At 55.1% G+C, this 17,375-nt stretch overlaps 1 protein-coding gene across 1 annotated transcript; it reads left to right on the top strand.

The window, feature by feature from the left end:
• The first annotated feature begins 200 nt into the window (after nucleotides 1-200).
• LOC120395673 (C-type lectin-like) lies at nucleotides 201-16,109 on the top strand. The gene is made up of 6 exons (XM_039520296.1): nucleotides 201-426; nucleotides 1,608-1,687; nucleotides 2,907-3,001; nucleotides 10,818-10,958; nucleotides 13,518-13,644; nucleotides 15,799-16,109. Exons 1-6 carry the CDS (start codon nucleotides 344-346, stop codon nucleotides 15,864-15,866), a joined length of 594 nt encoding a protein of 197 aa, XP_039376230.1. The 5' UTR covers nucleotides 201-343; the 3' UTR covers nucleotides 15,867-16,109.
• The last annotated feature ends 1,266 nt before the right edge of the window (nucleotides 16,110-17,375 follow it).

Here is a 17,375-nt window from a genome sequence, read left to right as displayed (position 1 = left end):
CATGCAGACAGCATAACCCTAACCAGCAAATCATAGCGTCTTCATAGATGCCTCACACGACAACCTTTGTACAATATTTGCTGCAAATATGTAACAGTGGTTGCAACAATGATCTATACGATCTCAGCACTGACAGATGGTGGGAGGAGGAAGGAAACAGCTTTCATTTTATCTGTTATCTCAGCCCTGACAAACGCTTCCTCCTGCTCCCAGCCCGGCTGGTGGCTGGGCCCTGGCTCCTCTTAGCTCTGTCTGCCTGGGCGTTCAATGATTGTAGCTGCCATCAGCACAGATCTGCATGTTCAGCACTGACACCCGGTCCCCTCCCCGCACTGGTCTATAAATGCCCCGGGCCCGGCCAGTGTCCCATGCAGGCTGCACTTGGACTGGCCTTGCACCAGAGCAGCTACCCAGCGAGACACTCAGGTGAGACCCCGGCTTCCTCCAGCTTCTTCCTCCTTCTGCGCTGGGGGCTGGCGGCAGCTGATCTGTTACGGGGGTGGGTGGCCAGGCTTGTCCCGTGTGTGTCCCCTGAGCCCTGACCCTGGGGCCGTCTCTGTCTCCCCCCTTCCTCCCCCCCAGCACCGCCCTGCACGCGGCACCCTAACGCCCTGCGGAGCTGTGCCCAGCGCTCTGCCCCTCCGGGAGCTGGGTCCAGCCTCCAGTCCTGTGTCCAGTCCCTGCTGGAGCATCTCTCTGCAGGGCGGCTCTCCCATTCGACCCCTTCTTCCAGTCATGGTGCAACGGGGGTCCCAGCCCCCACCATGGGCTGCAGTAACTATAACACCTCCCCTCCCCCCGCAACCCAACCACGCGGTGTTGGCTTTCCAGACACTCATTGTCTCTGGAGCTGGAGATATGAGTGTGATTGAAACACCTGTTAATGGGGAAATGCCCCAGGGGTCAGTGGGTGTTTCATGTACCAGGTGCTGGGTAATAACACGAGAGGAGTCCAGGTTTCTAACACTAACCCAGCTCTCTGGTCAGAGAACGATTGCAGAGGTGCTGCACCTGCAGCTGGCATTCCAGCCCTGTGCACACAGACTGGCCTCCATCCTGGTGCCACTGGGGCCTCTTCCAAACTCTCCCCTCCTGCCACCTGTGCCCTCCCCCCAAGTTCCATGTAGGTGGCTACCGAGGGGACCTGCCAGCCCCAGCACTGGGAAGAAAAGGGCAGCAGGAGATGGCAAATGCCTCTTCTGAGAACTGCTTTGCTCTGCAAATGGGACCCTGTTGGCTGGGACCCAGATCCCATCTGAGTGACCACGGCCTCCCTGCTGACCCCCCCTTCTCCCCACCTGCAGCCCTGGGCTGGGGAGTCCCTGGAGATACTGCTTGCAATGCCCAGACACTGAGGAGCTGGGACCTGGCTCCCTGCTGAGTGTCCAGTTCTGTCCCTGGGGCCCGGCTCAGGGAGGGGTGGAGGAGGAAGGGCCCTTCGGACCCAGGCAGATGGCCCTCGAGCTCGGTGCCCCAGGGCTGGGGGACGGGATCCCTCTGGGGCCCTTCCAGCCCAGCCCAGCCCCGTGAGGGATGGGGGGAGGGATCATTCTGGGGGGTGTTTGAGGCTCTCATGGCCCCATCTCCCTTGTGTGTTTTCTCCCCAGGGGAAGTGAGAAGATGGGGCCAGTCACCTACTTCAGCCTCTGCCTCCTCGGCTGCCTGATCTTTAGCCCCTCGCTGGCCGGTGAGTCCCTGCCCGGCCCCTCGGGAAGTGGATTCATTTCCCTCGTCACTCCCAGAGCCACTGCCCATCTCCTGCTGCTGGGGGTCACTGCCCGGGGGGAGCCCAGGCCCTGCGGCCCCTCCCCAGGGTGCGGTTGAGAGAAGGTGGGTGAAAGGCCCCCCAGGGTCGGCTCTTCCCATGAGGATTGGGTGGGGCCAGTCCCTGGGCAACGGGCACTCAGCCCCCGTCAGCTCCAGGCTCCCCTCCCCCCCGTCCCGTGATCCCCTCCCACTGGCCGGCCGTGTCCCCACGGGGTCCCTCTCCAAGGGCTGCTCATGGCTCTGCTCCAGCCCCAGCTTCTCCCCCATCCGGCCTCTGCTCCCGGCTGGGCTGCCCCAGTCCCTGCACACTGTGTCTTTCTCCTCAGACTGTCCCGTTCCCTCCCCCCGCTGGGACACGGCTCCACCCCGTCCCTCTGTGCCCCCAGGCCTGAGCAGGGCAGAGCCTGCCCAGTGTTCCCCTCCCCTCTGCCCCAGCCCCACAGATCCCTGCTACCCCCCCTCTATGTCCCACCTCACTGGTCACCTCTCTCCCTTCCCTCCTCCTACAACCCCCCAGCTCCTTCCATCCAGAACTGGGCCCCTGCCCCGATTTCCTGCCTAGTCCCAGTCTGTGCCAACCCCACTGCTCCCCCAGCTTCACCCCGTGGCCGTGGGTGCTCCCTTCCTGCCCCCATGCCGGCTTCCCTGGTCCCACTGTCCCGCATGGCCCAAGGGGAGATGGGGAGAAGCTCAGGGTGGCAGGAATTCCCTCTGCCCGAGGGCTGCAGCTGAATGGGGTCACTGTGGCTGGCAGCTCCATATTTCCCCCCTTTCCCGGAGCTTGAAGTCCATGGGGCTCCCTGGGGCAGGGGCAGGGGAGGGTCTATCAGCCACCCACTGTGCACTGGCTCCTTCCTCCCCACAGGGAGCCATGGGAAAGGAGCCCCTGCCCCATTCAAACCCAGAGGCCCTGCCCTGCTGGGATCCCTGCTCAGAGCTGGGTGCCAGGGGCCCCGTTCTGACGATGTGGGGTCTGGGCAAACCCAGCTTCTTCCTGCAGCGCCAGGGCCTGGAGGGTCCTGCCAGCCAGACACAGCCCCAAACAGGATCCCGATGTTAATTGTCCTAATTGAAAGCAATGGCTCCGCCTCTCAAGCAGCCTCTAACCACTGTGTTCTGTCCCCTCCCTCTCTCCTCAGGGGTACAGGCTGTGTCCTGTCCCGGGTGCTGGCTGCCCTTCCAAGACAGCTGCTATCGATACATCGCCCAAGAGAAAAACTGGACAGATGCTGAGGTGAGAGGCTGGGGGCAGCGGGGCTCAGGGATGCTTGGCTGGAGCTGGAGGCTGGTGGGGTTTAGGGTGAATATCAGAGTAAGTGAGTTGGGTTGGGCTGGGGAATCAGCTCCGGTGGGAGGGGCGGGGGAGGGTTGCCAACTTTCTAAGCGCACACCGTGCCCCGCCCCTTCTCTGAGGCCCCGCCCCCAATTGCTCCACCCCCCATCCTCTGTCACTGTCCCCCACCCTCACTCACTTTCATGTGGCTTGGGCAAAGGGTTCAGGTGGGTGGGGTGGGTGAAAGCTCCGGCCTTTGGTGCGGGCTCTGGGGTGGGCCCAGGGAAGAGGGATTTGGGGTGTAGGAGATGGCACTGGGTTGGGGCAGGGAATTGGGTTACGGGGGGTATAGGCTCTGGGCTGGAGGTGTAGGAGGGGGCTCCAGGTTGGGACCGAAGGGTTTGGAGTGCAGGAGGGGGTGCGGGTTCAGTCTGGGGGTGTGGACTCTGGAATGGGGCCAGAGATGAGGTGCGGGTGGTGGGTCATGGCTCTGGCAGGGTGGTGGTTCTTGGGTGGGGCCTGGGATGAGGGTCTTGAGGTACAGGAGGTGCTCAGGGCTGGGCCCGGGGTTGGGGTGTGAACAGGGTGTGGGTTCGAGGAGGGATTTGGGTGCAGGAGGAGACTTTAGGCTGGGGCAGGGGATTGGGGTGTGGGAGGGGGATCAGGGTATAGGGTCCCAAAAGCACTTACTGCAGTTCCTAGGAAGTGGCTGCCAGGTCCCTGTGGCTTGTACACATATGGGTGGCCAGGGAGGCTCTGCGCGCTGCCCTCGTACCCAGAGGTGCTGCCCCACAGCTCCCATTGGTTGTGGTTCCCAGCCAATGGGAGTTGCAGAGCTGGCACTCAGGTGGGGGCGGCGCACGGAGCCTTCCTTGCTGCCCATGTGCCGTGGTGCTTCAGGAACCTGGAGCCACGTGGAGTCAGGGCAGGTAGGGAGCCTGCCTTAGCCCTGGGACCCCACTGCGTCGCCGACTGGACTTTTAACGGCCCAGTCAGCAGTGCCGACCAGAGCCACCAGGGTCCCTTTCCGACCAGGCGTTCTGGGGAAAAACCAGACACCGGCAACCCTAGGTGGGAGCCCAGGGATGGCACCTTTCCCACGGCCCCAGACAGAGCCCTGGGAACAGGCTGTGAGGGAACAACCTGCCCTGGCCAGGCTGGGGAGCAGAATACAACGTAAACGCAGCAGTGGGGCACGATCTCCTCTGGACCCGACGCGCTTGTCATGCGCTGTGTCTGCCAGGGACAGCAGGGACGGTCTGGGCCCAGGTTGGGTCATGTCTCCCTCTATCAGGCAGCTCCGGAAGGGCCTGCTCCTTACTCGGTGTTACCAGCACAGCTCCCTTAGCTCCAGTGGCAGGGCTGTGCTGAAGGTCTCTGGCTCAATCCCCATTGCTGGCTGGCATGTTGCCAGGGAGTCACTGCACAGGACATGAGGGTGGTGATGGGGCCCTGTGTACATAGGAACGGCCAGACTGAGTGAGAGCAATGGGCCATCTAGCTCAGTGTCCTGCCTTCCGGCAGTGGCCAGTGCTGGGTGCTTCAGAGGGAATGAACAGAACAGGTCAATTATTGAGTGATCCATCCCCTGTCACCCATTCCCAGCTTCTGGCACACAGAGGCTCTGGACACCATCCCTTCCCATCCTGGCTATTAGTCATTGATGAATCTATCCTCTGTGGACTTATCTACTGCCTTTTTGAACCCTGTTATAGCCTTAGCTTCACAACATCCTCCGGCAGAGAGTTCCATAGGTCGACTGTGCGTTGTGTGAAGAAGGTGTTTGTTTTAAACCTGCTGCCTATTAATTTAATTTTGTGATGACTAGTTCTTGTGTTATAAGAAGGAGTAAATAACACAACACTTATACTATAAAAGTAATGATATATGGAGATACACCTATCACATAGACCTGGAAGGAACCCGGAAAGGTCACTTAACCCTGCCCTCACTAGCAGGACCAAGTACTGATTTTTGCCCAATTCCCTAAGTGGCCCACCTCAGGTCTTGAACTCTTGATGCTAATTTAGCAGGCCAATGCTTAAACCACTGAGCTATCCCTCCCCCAATGGCCTTTTTTACTTTCGCTGCAACCAGTCATGATTTTATAGACCTTGATCATATGCCCCCCCATAGTTGTCTTTTTTCCAAGCTGAAAAGTCCCAGTCTTATTAATTTATTTTCATACGGAAGCTTTTCCATACCCCGAATCATTTTTGTTGCTGTTCTCTATACTTTTTGCAATTCCAATACATCTTTTTTGAGAAGGGGTGACCACACCTGCATGCAGTATTCAAGATGTAGATTTACAATGGGTTTATATAGAGGCAACATGATATTTTCTATGTTATTATCTATCCCTTTCTTAATGATGCACATCATTCTGTTCGCTTTTTTGACTGCCACTGTACATTGAGTGGATGTTTTCAGAGAACTATCCACAATGACTGCAATATCTTTCTTGAGTGGTAACAGCTAATTTTGACCCCATCATTTCATATGTGTATTTGGGATTATATTTTTCAATGTGCATTACTTTACATTTATCCACCTTGAATTTCATCCATCATTTTGTTGCCCAGTCACCCAGTTTTGTGAGAAACCTTTGTAACTTTTCACAGCCTGCTTTGGACTTAACTATCTTGAGTAGTTTTGTATCATCTGCAAATTTTACCATCTCACAGTTTAATCCTTTTTCCAGATCATTGATGAATATGTTGAACAGGACTGGTTCCAATACAGACCCCTGGGGCACCTGACTACTTACTTCCTTCCATTCTGAAAACTGACCACTTATTCCTACTCTTTATTTCTGATCTTTTAACCGGTTACTGATCCATGAAAGGACCTTCCCGCTTATCCCATGACAGCTCACTTTGCTTAAGAGCCTCTGATGAGGGACCTTGTCAAAGGCTTTCTGAATATCTAAGTACACTAGACCCAGTGGATCCCCCTTGTTCACATGCTTGTTGACTCCCTCAAAGAATTCTAGTAGATTGGTGAGGCACGATTTCCCTTCACAAAAACCATGTCGACTCTTCCCCAACAAATTATGTTCATCTATATGTGTCTGGCAATTTTTTTCTTTACTATAGTTTCAACTAGTTTGTCCGGTACTGATGTTAGCCTTACTGGCCTTGAATTACAAGGATTGCATCTGGAGCTTTTTAAAAAAATTGGAATCACATTCTCCAGTCATCTGGTACAGAAGCTGATTTAAATGATTTAAATGATAGGTTACATACCACAGTTGGTAGTTCCGTCAGAACTCTTGGGTTGATACTATCTGGTCCTGGTGACTTACTGTTTAATTTATCAATTTGTTCCAAAACCTCCTGTAATGATAACTTAATTTGGCACAGTTCCTCAGATTTGTCACTGTCATAAATATAAAGGGAAGAGTAACAACCTTTATGTATGAAGTAACAAAATCCCTCCTGGCCAGAGGTACAGAATCACTATACCTGTAAGGGGTTAATCAGTTCAATTAACCTAGTTGGCAGCTGACCAGAAGGACCAATGGAAAAGAAGATACTTTCAAATCCGGGGGTTGGGGGAGGTTTTGTTTGTGCTCTCTTTGTTTTGTTCCCTTTCTGGATGGTAAGAGAGACCAAGCAGGTAAAACATCTCCTGAAAACATACCTGAAATACTTGTGGCACCTTAGAGACTAACAAATTTATTTCAGCATAAGCTTTCGTGGGCTACAGCTCACTTCTTCAGATGCATAGAATGGAACACACAGACAGGAGATATTTATACATACAGAGAACATGAAAAGATGGAAGTATGCATACCAACTGGAAGAGTCCAATCAACTGAGATGAGCTATCATCAGCAGGAGAAAAAAAACCTTTGAAGTGATAATTGAGATGACCCATAGAAGGTGTGAGGAGAACTTAACATAGGGAAATAGAATCAATTAGTGTAATGACTCAACCATTCCCAGTCTCTGTTTAAACCTAAGTTAATTGTATCTAATTTGCATATTAATTCGAGTTCAGCAGTCTCTCTTTGGACTCTGTTTTTGAAGTTTTTTTGTTGCAAAATTGCCACCTTCAAGTCCGTCACTGAGTGGTTAGAGAGGTTGAAGTGTTCTCCCACTGGTTTTTGAATGTTATGATTCCTGATGTCAGATTTGTGTCCATTTATTCTTTTGTGTAGAGAGTGTCCGGTTTGGCCAATGTACATGGCAGAGGAGCACTGCTGGCACATGATGGCATATATCACGTTGGTAGATGAGCAGGTGAACGAGCCCCTGATGGCGTGGCTGATGTGGTTATGTTCTATGATGGTGTTCTCTGTATGTATAAATATCTCCTGTCTGTGTGTTCCATTCTATGCATCTGAAGAAGAGAGCTGTAGCCCATGAAAGCTTATGCTGAAATAAATTTGTTAGTCTCTAAGGTGCCACAAGTACTCCTGTTCTTTTTGTGGATACAGACTAACACAGCTGCTACTCTGAAACCTGAAATGATGCATTTAAAATACAGAAATTGTAAGTAAGGGCAAGGAAATGCATTAGATTATCTTTTGTTTTAGCTTGTGAATTTTCCCTATGCTAAGAGGGAGTTTTATTCCTGTTTTTTGTAACTTTCAAGCTGAGCCTAGAGGGGAATCCTCTGTGTTTATATCTTTTTATTTCCCTGTAAAGTTACCTTACATCATGATTTTGAAGGTGTGATTTTTTTACTTTTTCTTTAAATAAAGTTCTTCCTTTAAGAACCTGTTAGATTTTCAGTGTCTTAGGGACAAAGGGTCTGGTCGGAACGCACATTATTCTCAAGCTTCCCTAGGAAAGGGGGTGAATGGGTTTGGGGGAATATTTTGGGGAAGAAAGGACTCCAAGGGACTCTTTTCCTGATTTTTTGTCTAAATCACTTGGTGGTGGCAGAAATACTGTCCAAAGACAAGGAAAGGATTTGTGCCTTGGGGAAGTTTTTAATCTAAGATGGTGGAAATAAGCTTAGGGGGTCTTCCATACAGGTTCACACATCTGTACCCCAGAGTTCAGAGTGTGGAGGGAACCCTCATAGTCACCTGAAAAGAACGGCTCAGGTTTGGGAATCTCCCTCACATCCTCAGCCATGAAGAGCAATGCAAAGAATTAATTTAGCTTCTCTGCAATGGCCTTATCATCCTTGTGTGCTCCTTTAGCATCTCGATTGTCCAGGGGCCCCACTGGGTGTTTAGCAGGCTTCCTGCTTCTGATCTACTTAAAAAGTTGAATTTAACTTCCACTTTTTAAAGGAGGCATTTTTGCCTCTCACTGCTCCTTTTACTTTCTTGTTTAGCCACGGTGGCTGTTTTTTGGTTCTCTTACTATGTTTTTTAATTTGGGGTATACATTTCAGTTAAGTCTCTATTATGGTGTTTTTAAAAAGTTTCCATGCCACTTGCAGGGATTTCACTTTTTGCGCTGTACCTTTTAATTTCTGTTTCACTGACTTCTTCATTTTTGTGTAGTTCCCTTTTCTGAAATGAAATGCTACCTTGGTGGGCTGCTGTGGTGTTTTCCCCACCACAGGGATGTTACATTTATTATGTTTGTAACCCTTCTGTCACGTGGAGCCAGCAGCAACAAGGGCCGGGTTTCGTTTCAACAATACAACACAGAACCGTCTCGAGCCCCCAGCCAGTGACCTGGGACAATTAAACACCACACCCCGGGGGCCTCTAACCAGCAGTACTTCCCCTCTCGCACGCACTGAGTCCGAGTGTAGCAAAACCTTTTAATAAAAGGAGGGGAAAAAACTCAGCATTAATTTGCAAATTAATGCAACTAGGGTTCTGTGACGGAGCGATTCTGGCGGGACCCAACTGAGAGTGCCAAATCAGGACCAATTGCTCAAACTGGGCAGTTACAGCCCTAGGCTGGGGTTTTTCCACCTCTAAGGCAAACCAAACCAGCCAGACAAAAGGGACTTTGGTCTCACCCCACTGGCTAACCACAAGTCACACAAGCAATTTCCTTAGACACTCCAGTCTCCCAGTATCACCACCAGTGCACTCGTCCTGGGGATAAATGGTTATGAAAACCAACACCCCAATAAAAGAAAAAGGTTCTCTCAATCCCAAAGGACCAAGCCCCAGACCCAGGTCAATATACACATCAGATCTTATCCACAAATCATGCTGTTGCCAATCCTTTAGAATCTAAAATCTAAAGGTTTATTTACAAAGGGAAAAAGGTAGAGAAGAGAGGTAGAATTGGTTAAATGGAATCAATTACATACAGTAATGGCAAAGTTCTTAGTTCAGGCTTGCAGTAGTGCTGGAGTAAACTGCAGGTTTAGATTAAGTCTCTGGAACATCCCCCGCTGGGATGGGTCAACAGTCCTTCGTGCAGAGCTTCAGTTTGTAGCAAAGTCCTTCCAGAGGTCAGAAGCAGGATTGAAAACAAGATGGAGATGATGCATCAGCCTTATATAGACTTTTCCAGGTGTAAGAATCCCTTTGTCCTCACTGTGGAGACTTACAGCCAAAAATGGAGTTTGCAGTCACATGGACAAGTTTCTGCATACTTTGCTGAGTCACAAGGCATGTCTGCCTTCTCTCCATGGGTCAATTGTCTAGCTGATGGCCCTTAATGGGTCATCAAGCCTGCTATGCAGGGCTGACATCAGCTTGTCTGGGACACTTCCGAGAGGCAGAGCATAATACCAAATACAGACAGTACAGAGCCAATATTTATAACTTCAACTACAAAATGATACACAGACATACAGACAGCATAATCATAACCAGCAACCCAGAACCTGGTCTTAGACACCTTATATGACCCCCTTTACTTGAGATTTGGTGCCACTACAGGACCTTGGTTGCAACCCATGTTCTATATGGTTCCCATTTATATCAATAACGTCACAGGTTCATAAACACAAATGACCCACCCCCAAGTAAGTTGGTCTGTGTCCTTTTCCCCTCAGGTACTTAAGCTCAGCAACCCAAATGCCCCATTAACATTCCCATCCCTTCTCTGTACCCCACTGACAGTTGCTGTCCTTGGCCAAGGCAGCCCCAGAGTTCAGAGGTTCATCCGCAGAGTTCACCTCCCACCCTGGGTGTGTGTGGGGGCTAAGGGGGCACCTTACACGCTGCACTGCTCAGGCACTCGGTTGTCACCACAATGGTCGATTGCGGCGTGTCTCTGTGGGGCTCTGCTCTGGTCCTCGCCACCAGCCTCTCTGCCCGTTGCCCTGCTGCCCGCTTGCCATGCCTGTTTCGTTGCTGTGTAGGCTTCCGGGCATGGCTGCAGCCCGGGCTCCAGGACCCTGTGAGATCTGCCAGGAAATCCCCTCGGCCAGGGCTGCACTGAGCTCATGTGGTGCTAATTGCTCACGGGCACAAGCCGAGCGCCTGGCAGAGTCCGAGTGCCTGGGTCAGCACCGTGCCCTTCATCTGCCCCACCCGTGCTCTCCTCCCAGCATGACAGCGGGTGGGTCTGGCAGAGCCATGGCCCAGGGCAGGCCGGTGCTCAGAGCAGAGCCCAGGAGCTGGGGCGGGAGGGATTGGGTGACGCCAGCAGGGCACAGGGTGGCTGTGGCTGTGCCACGTGGGGTGGGTTCTGGGAAGGAGAAGGGGGCTGGAGGGAGGGAGGCGGCTCTACCTGCTCCCCCCATTGGTCCTGGGGAGGGGAGAGGCGCTACCAGGGGCCCTGTCCCCTCACAGCCCTTGCTGCCCGGGGGAGGCAGGGCCCCAGAACAGAGCTGGACTCGCTCCTGCTGCTCCCTGCCTGGGGGAATGGGGGGTAACTAGCTCTGGTTTCTCTTCTCCCAGGCTGAGTGCCAGCACCACTGGCCCGGGGCCCATCTCGCCTCCATTCACAGTGCGGAGGAAAAGAACATGCTGGCCCATTACAGCAAGCCGCACCCCCCAAAGGTGACTCATGTCTGGATCGGACTCTCAGACCCCAAGAAGGTGAGTGCCTGGTGCCCGCTCTGCCTCTGGCAGCCCCTCCCCAGCCCCTGGGCTCTGGGTCTCTGCTCAGTGAGGTTGTTGTTTGGGGCGGGGGTGGCGCCAGAGCAGGATTTCCATTGGAAAGGGGTGAAAAGGGGCTGTAACCGCCTGGGTTTTCACTCACAGGATCGATCCCCAGCGCCCGGTGCAGAGTATAAACTGCTTTTACTAATATTCACATTCGTGACACTAGCGCCCAGGGACCCACCACACCGGGGGAGGGGGAGCTCTCCAGCCAGTCTCTAGTCCAGCAAACAGCCTGGCATAGGCACCGACTTCCTGATTTCCCGGGGGGGGGCTCGACCCCTGCTCCGTCCAAAACCCTGCCCCCACTCCAACCCCTCCCCCAAAACCCCATTCTGCCTCCTCCTGCCCCCACTCTGCCCCTCCCCCCAAACCTCACCCCGCCTCTTCCTGCCCCCACCCCACCCCCTTCCCCAAAACCCCAGCCTGCCTCTTCTTCCCCTGCTCTGCCCCTCCCCCACCCCCGCCTCTTCCTGCCCCTGCTCTGCCCCTCCCCATACCCCACCTCGCCTCTTCCCGCCCCATTCTTCCCTCTCCCCCAAGGGCGCCCCTTAGATGACTGGTGCCTCCCCATACTGGTCTAAGGGGAGGTCACATGTCCCCCCCCCGCCATCCCTCCCCCGCACCCAGCCCAGGGCCGCCGCACTCTCCCCATCCCACGTTACCTGTGCAGGGGTGTGTGTGTGTGTCCTCCCACTGCCCCGTCCCGCGCCCCAGCACGTTCCGCCGCCCCTCCTGGTCGCTGCTCTGCAGCCGGACAGAGCCTGGCTGGGCAGGCGGCTGCTGCTCCCTGCCCATGGGGGTGGGGGAGCTCCGGCTCCCTCCCTCCCTGCCCCCGGCACCCGAGCCCAGACCGGGAGCAGAAGCCGCCTCCCCAGCCAGGCTCCCAGGCAGCCGCCAGCCCGCTGTGCAGCAGAGCAGCCCCTTCCACGCCCAGCCCAGCCTCCACCCCCCTTCCCACCCCGTCCCGCCCCCCGCCCCGGAGCCCCCACGGACTCTGGGCCTGTGCAGGCTGCTTTCCAGGCCAGGCTCAGTCAGTGTCTCTCCCTGGGGCCCCGCCCAGGCGCTGCTGCTCCCCCATGGACTCAGGGCAGGACGCCGGCGGGGATACTGAGTGTGGTCGTGTGTGTGACGTGGGACTTGCATGAGGACAAATCTTCTATTCAATCCACACACTCAGCTGCCGAGGCTGAACGGGACGTTTCTGAGAGCTCGGGGCTGGGCGCACGTGGTGGATGCTGCTGGCCCTGCTGGCCGGCCGGCAGCCGCAGAGCAATGCCGCCGGTGGCACCGATGGGAGACGGGGGAGCTCCGTGGGCAGCACTGCTGGGCAGCACAGATGCACCCTGCTGCAGCCGCTCCTGTCTGGCCCCAGAGCGCGGGAGAGGCTGGTGTTTCGGGGGGTGACGGCGCAGACTCCTGCACGAGGCTCCCTCCAGCCCACAGGCTGTCGTCACTTGCTAAACACGCCCGACTGCTCTTGGCCTCCTCACTTCTCACCATGACAAAATGCCAGAGACAGAGACCTCCTGGGCCACATCGCAGCCTTTCACCCCTCGGGGGGTCCACTGAGCCCGGGGCAGCATCAGCCTCTGCCCCTCGGCAGCTCCCCCTGCACCCGCCCACGGAGGAGCTGCCCACGAGGGACACGGCCCTGTACAAAACCCTGGGGAATTAATAACCCAGAGCTCTGTTCAGGGACAGGGAAGGGGGGATCAGGACCCACCCGAATCCCTGAACGCACGGACAGAACAAGGGGATCGTCACCAACATTCCCGGCTCCTTCCATCGGCTGAGGTGCTGGCAGCGCACTCCAGGCGCATACGGCTTCTGCTTCCCTCCCCAGCAAACAGCCCAAGGGACACACGATAGAGGCGGGGCCGTGGGCTGTCAGGATTAATGGTCGGAGCAGGAACCGGATCCAATACAAGGGTCAGAGCCGGAGTCAGGCATTAAGAGCCAAGCCGAGGGTCAGAGGCAGGAGGGGACCCAGGCGGCACATCAAGGGTCAGAGCCGGAGCCCGGGGCAGGGTAAGGAAGCCGGGACCAGGAGCAAGCTGAGGCGTCCAGGACTGAGCAGGAGCAGGGCTGGGAAACAAGCAGGAGCAGGAGTAGGAGCAGGAGTGGGTCGCCAGGTGACTAATTCTGCTGCAGCCCCATATTCCCTGTGCTGGAGATGGACGTGGAACCTGAGGGCAGGTCGGGGTGCGCTCCCCTCGGCGATGTACGGACGGCAGGGGCAGGGGGTGCTGGAGACTCTCCCTTCACTTGCTATTTTCATGCGTCTGAGGCGTGGGCAGGTCCTGGTGTAACTTCAGCTGCCAGTAAATGTAGCCCTGGTTGTCAGCACTGACATTTCATAGCAATGATCAGTGTCTGTAGTGTCACTGGGCAGCCTCTGTCCGTGCCCTGCCCATGGCCCCTCGGCTCCGGGGCAAGTCTCTAGCTGTGTAACCTTGGGTTTGACAGGAGCTCTGCTCTCCTTTGCCGCTGCAGGTGACTGGAGGTGATCGAGACTGGAGGTGGTCAGATGAATCCCCGTTAAGCTTCAGACCTTGGGATGAAGGACAACCTGATAATCGTTTAGGAAACGAGCACTGCACAGTGTTATTTTACAATACGGGTAAGTTGGCAGCTCAGACCAACATGAACCTACCACCCTGGCAGTGCTTTGGCCACACAGGTCCTGAAATTCTGATGTGGGCTGGCCCCAGCACGCTCTGGAGTGCAGATCCTGGCTCCTCTCTCTTCCCTGCCCCATGCTGGGAGGGCAGTCAGGAGTGAACCCTTTGTCTCACCTGGTAAAACTGCTGCCCACTGGATCTCCTGGGTCAGTTCATGTGTCTGCTCCAGTGACGGGCAGGAGAGAGATATGCACACGTGTGCGTACAGACACAGACACCCCCCCCCCCGGCCCCAGATGGGGACTCTGTTGAGCTGTTAAAGGGTGATGGCTCGGAGTCACTGTTGCACCCCTGCTGTGCAAACACTGATCTACACAATGATGTGGATACCAGAGCTGCATTTGTCCCCCTCATGGGGTCGTGTTACTCACAAGCATTTGCACACACACCGGCTGCTTGTGTAAGTTCCAAATAGCCCAGACGGCGACAGCAGCTAGCCCAGTGGTTTTCAGACTTTTTCTATCGGTGACCCCCTTCGCATGGCCAGCCTCTCCGTGTGACCCCCTTATACATTCACAATGAGAGGGGTCATTTCATTGAATGGGGATTTGAACTTTCCCAGGAAAGCTCAGATGTGGGTTGGCGTCTCCCAAAGTCCATTGTCCATTAAGTGTTTCTTGACTGGGCACTTACTGAGAATAGTCCCTTCTCAAGAAGCTGACCAAATGCTGCACCGAGGATACCGAGAATCAAAACACATTGAGATACAAGTACAGAGCCCATATTCATAACTTCAATGACAAAAATGATAAACACATACAGACAGCATCATCATAACCAGCAAATCAGAACTTTTTCTTAGTTATTGCACCTCCTTTGTACAAGATTTGGTGCAAATATATAACAGTGGTTGCAACAATGATCGAGACAGTCATAGTTTATGTCAATAACATCTCAACAGGGCCTGCAGTGCCAGTGGGTGTGGGGAGTGATGAGCAGCTCTGGGACTCTCAGACCAATTCCATTTATCACTGGGACAGGCCTGGGCCCGCCATGAGCCGGGTGTGTTAGACAGTCACACGCTATGGTAACAAGCAGCCCATTGAGCACTGGGCTCTGTAATAATTGATTCACATTTTACTAAAACACGAATTCTTTGTTACTTTTATAAACTATTCCAAAATTGCACCCAAAACATTATGTTAAAGGAACATGAAAGTCCCAAAGTCAAGGAAGTGCCAGACTAAGGCTGCCCATGTAAACTTAACGGAGCCCCCGGTACATGTGCATCATGATATGATTTTGAGTCACAGGCTCACTGTCCGTCAGGCCTGATGCCGGCAGATGGGCACAGCCAGGGCCGCAGTCACTGGACGGGGATAGAGTCAAAGAGCAGCAGAAACCCGCACCCCAGGGAACAGGGCACTGAGAACGGCCTATGCCCCCCGCGGAGCTCCCTGCTGGGACTGGGGTGCTGCTGAGGGGCTGAGCCCACCCAGCCTAGCCCCAGGACTGTCTTTCCCTGGGCACTCTCTGGCCTGGCTATGCAGGAATCCGACTGCCGGGCAGCCCCCGGGCACGACCACAGACACCCCCAGAGCAGAGGGGTAATGGGGTCTGAGGGAGGAACGTGCTGCTCCGTGCACAGCAGGCCGGTGACACTGACTCCTGGGGCAGGGACACATCCCCTCTGCACGGCGGCTGAGCCCTGCCTGGGACAGAGGTTCCCATGGGTGTAGCCAGACCCAGGTGGGCAGGGCATGGGGGGTGGCCTGGCTGGGGCAGATCACTCAGTAGGGAGGAGGCAGCAGCCCAGTTCCTGAGCGGGTGCCCCAGTCACGGGGCAGGGCTCTCGCTCTCTCCTCTGCCCTCTGGCTGCGGTGGGGGGCACGTGGGGTGGGGGAGGTAGGAGCAGTAGCACATGGACCAGGCGTCTCCCCTTTCACACTGAGCCTCGGCCTCTCTTTGCAGGATGGGGCTGCCCCAATCTGGGGCACTCAGGGCTCCATCCCACCCTCCTCTTCCTCAGGGCTGTGCACAGGAGCTGGGATCTTCTCCGAGGGGCACGGAACGGGGTGGGGGAGGGGTCACTGTAAGAGCAGGAACGGCCCAGCCTGCCCCACCGCACGGGTCATCTCTGTTTTTCTTTCCAGATTATCAGAAATGGCACGATTTTCGCTGTGAAGAGAGATACCCCTTCATTTGTAAGCGCAAACCCTAGGGGAGGCAGGTCGCCTGCACCTGGGGGCTCCCAACACCTGGGCTGTGACTGAATCGGGTCCCTCCCACTCCCCGGGGAGACCAGGTCCTGTGTCCCTGGCTGCAAAGTCCCTTCTGCAAAGCATCGCTGAGTTACGCTGTGTCACTCCGGCTCTGCTCTGCCCCCTTCTCTCCCTGTCGCACCCACGCTCTGCTCTTCTCAGCCATCTCAGCACAGTGCAGTGATAATAAACTTTCCCTCGAACATTGAGCTCAGTGCATGTGAGAAAGTAGATAAGGAAGTGTTGTTTACTCCTTCTCATAACACAAGAACTAGGGGCCACCCAATGAAATTAATGGGCAACAGGTTTAAAACAAAGAAAAGGAAGGATTTCTTCACACAGCGCACAGTCAACCTGTGGAACTCCTTGCCAGAGGATGTTGTGAAGGCCAAGACCATATGAAGGTTAAAAATAGAACTAAATAAGTTCCTGGAGGACAGGTCCATCATCGGCTATTAGCCAGGCTGGGCAGGGATGGTGTCCAGAGCCTCTGTCTGGCAGAAGCTGGGAATGGGCGACAGGAGATGGATCCCTTGATGATTCCCTGTTCTGTTCATTCCCTCTGGGGCACCTGGCATAGGCCACTGTCAGAAGACAGGACACTGGGCTGGATGCAACATTGGTCTGACCCAGTAGGTTCATTCTTATATTCTTATGTTCCCATGTGACATCCAGACAGTCCCGAGGGTGAGGGCTTCATGGCTCGAGAGGGGCCAGTTAAGGCAGCACTGAGGCGCTTTCTGTGAAAAAGAAGAACCACCAGCAGCAGCAGCAGCAGCAGCGGTGGGGTGTGTCCAGGGGGCCCCCAGGGGTCTGAGGACCAAAACCTGACATGGAGGAGGAGAGAGGTGTCTGTTCAGGCAGCAGGGGAGAGCCAGAGCCAGCAGGAAGCAGAATGAGCTTCTCTGTACAACTCCTGGGCCTGATCCGCTGCCGCTCTCAGTCAGTGATGCTCCCCTGCCGAAAACCAGCCAAGCTCCCTGGCACCAGCTGAGGACCTGGCCACTGAGCTGCCCGGCCTCTCCTCTGAGCTGCTGCTCCACAAACTAGCGTAGACAATACGCCGTCGTGTTACAGTGCGACAGGAAGGGCTCCCCCCCAGCCAAGAACACAGGTGCATCCACCCAGATTGCACATCACCCCCTCCAGCCTCCCCACCCCCCAAAGCCAGGGAAGGGGCGCTCAGCTTTCAGCCTGGACGAGGTGAACAGCAGGGGGGCCCCATGCTCTGTGCCAGGGCTGGCCAGGAGTGATGGGAAGGGAATAGCCTCTTCCACCGTCCAACTTGCATCTGAGTGAGGGACCCCCAGAGCCACACCAGAGCCCCCTGCCACTTGTGCCAGTGCACTCTGCCAGGCAGCCACACACCTGTTTGCTAGCAGGATGCTGGGAGCCAGAACTCCTGGGTTTCACACCTGACTCTGGGAGGGGAGTGTGGGCGAGTTGCTAGAGCAGTGGTTCCAGGTGGG

The sequence above is a fragment of the Mauremys reevesii genome, linkage group 1 (genome assembly GCF_016161935.1).
Source record: "Mauremys reevesii isolate NIE-2019 linkage group 1, ASM1616193v1, whole genome shotgun sequence".
In the NCBI taxonomy this organism is placed as follows: domain Eukaryota; kingdom Metazoa; phylum Chordata; order Testudines; family Geoemydidae; genus Mauremys; species Mauremys reevesii.
Note: the sequence above shows the minus strand (reverse complement) of the source record. Positions and strands in the feature narration are given on the sequence as shown.

Bases quoted from the DNA above. Each gene is read 5' to 3' on its own strand.
- LOC120395673 (XM_039520296.1), top strand. From the start codon at position 344: ATGCCCCGGGCCCGGCCAGTGTCCCATGCAGGCTGCACTTGGACTGGC. The intron at 427-1,607 runs GTGAGACCCCGG...TTTTCTCCCCAG, and splicing joins CTACCCAGCGAGACACTCAG to GGGAAGTGAGAAGATGGGGC. The intron at 1,688-2,906 runs GTGAGTCCCTGC...CTCTCTCCTCAG, and splicing joins CTTTAGCCCCTCGCTGGCCG to GGGTACAGGCTGTGTCCTGT.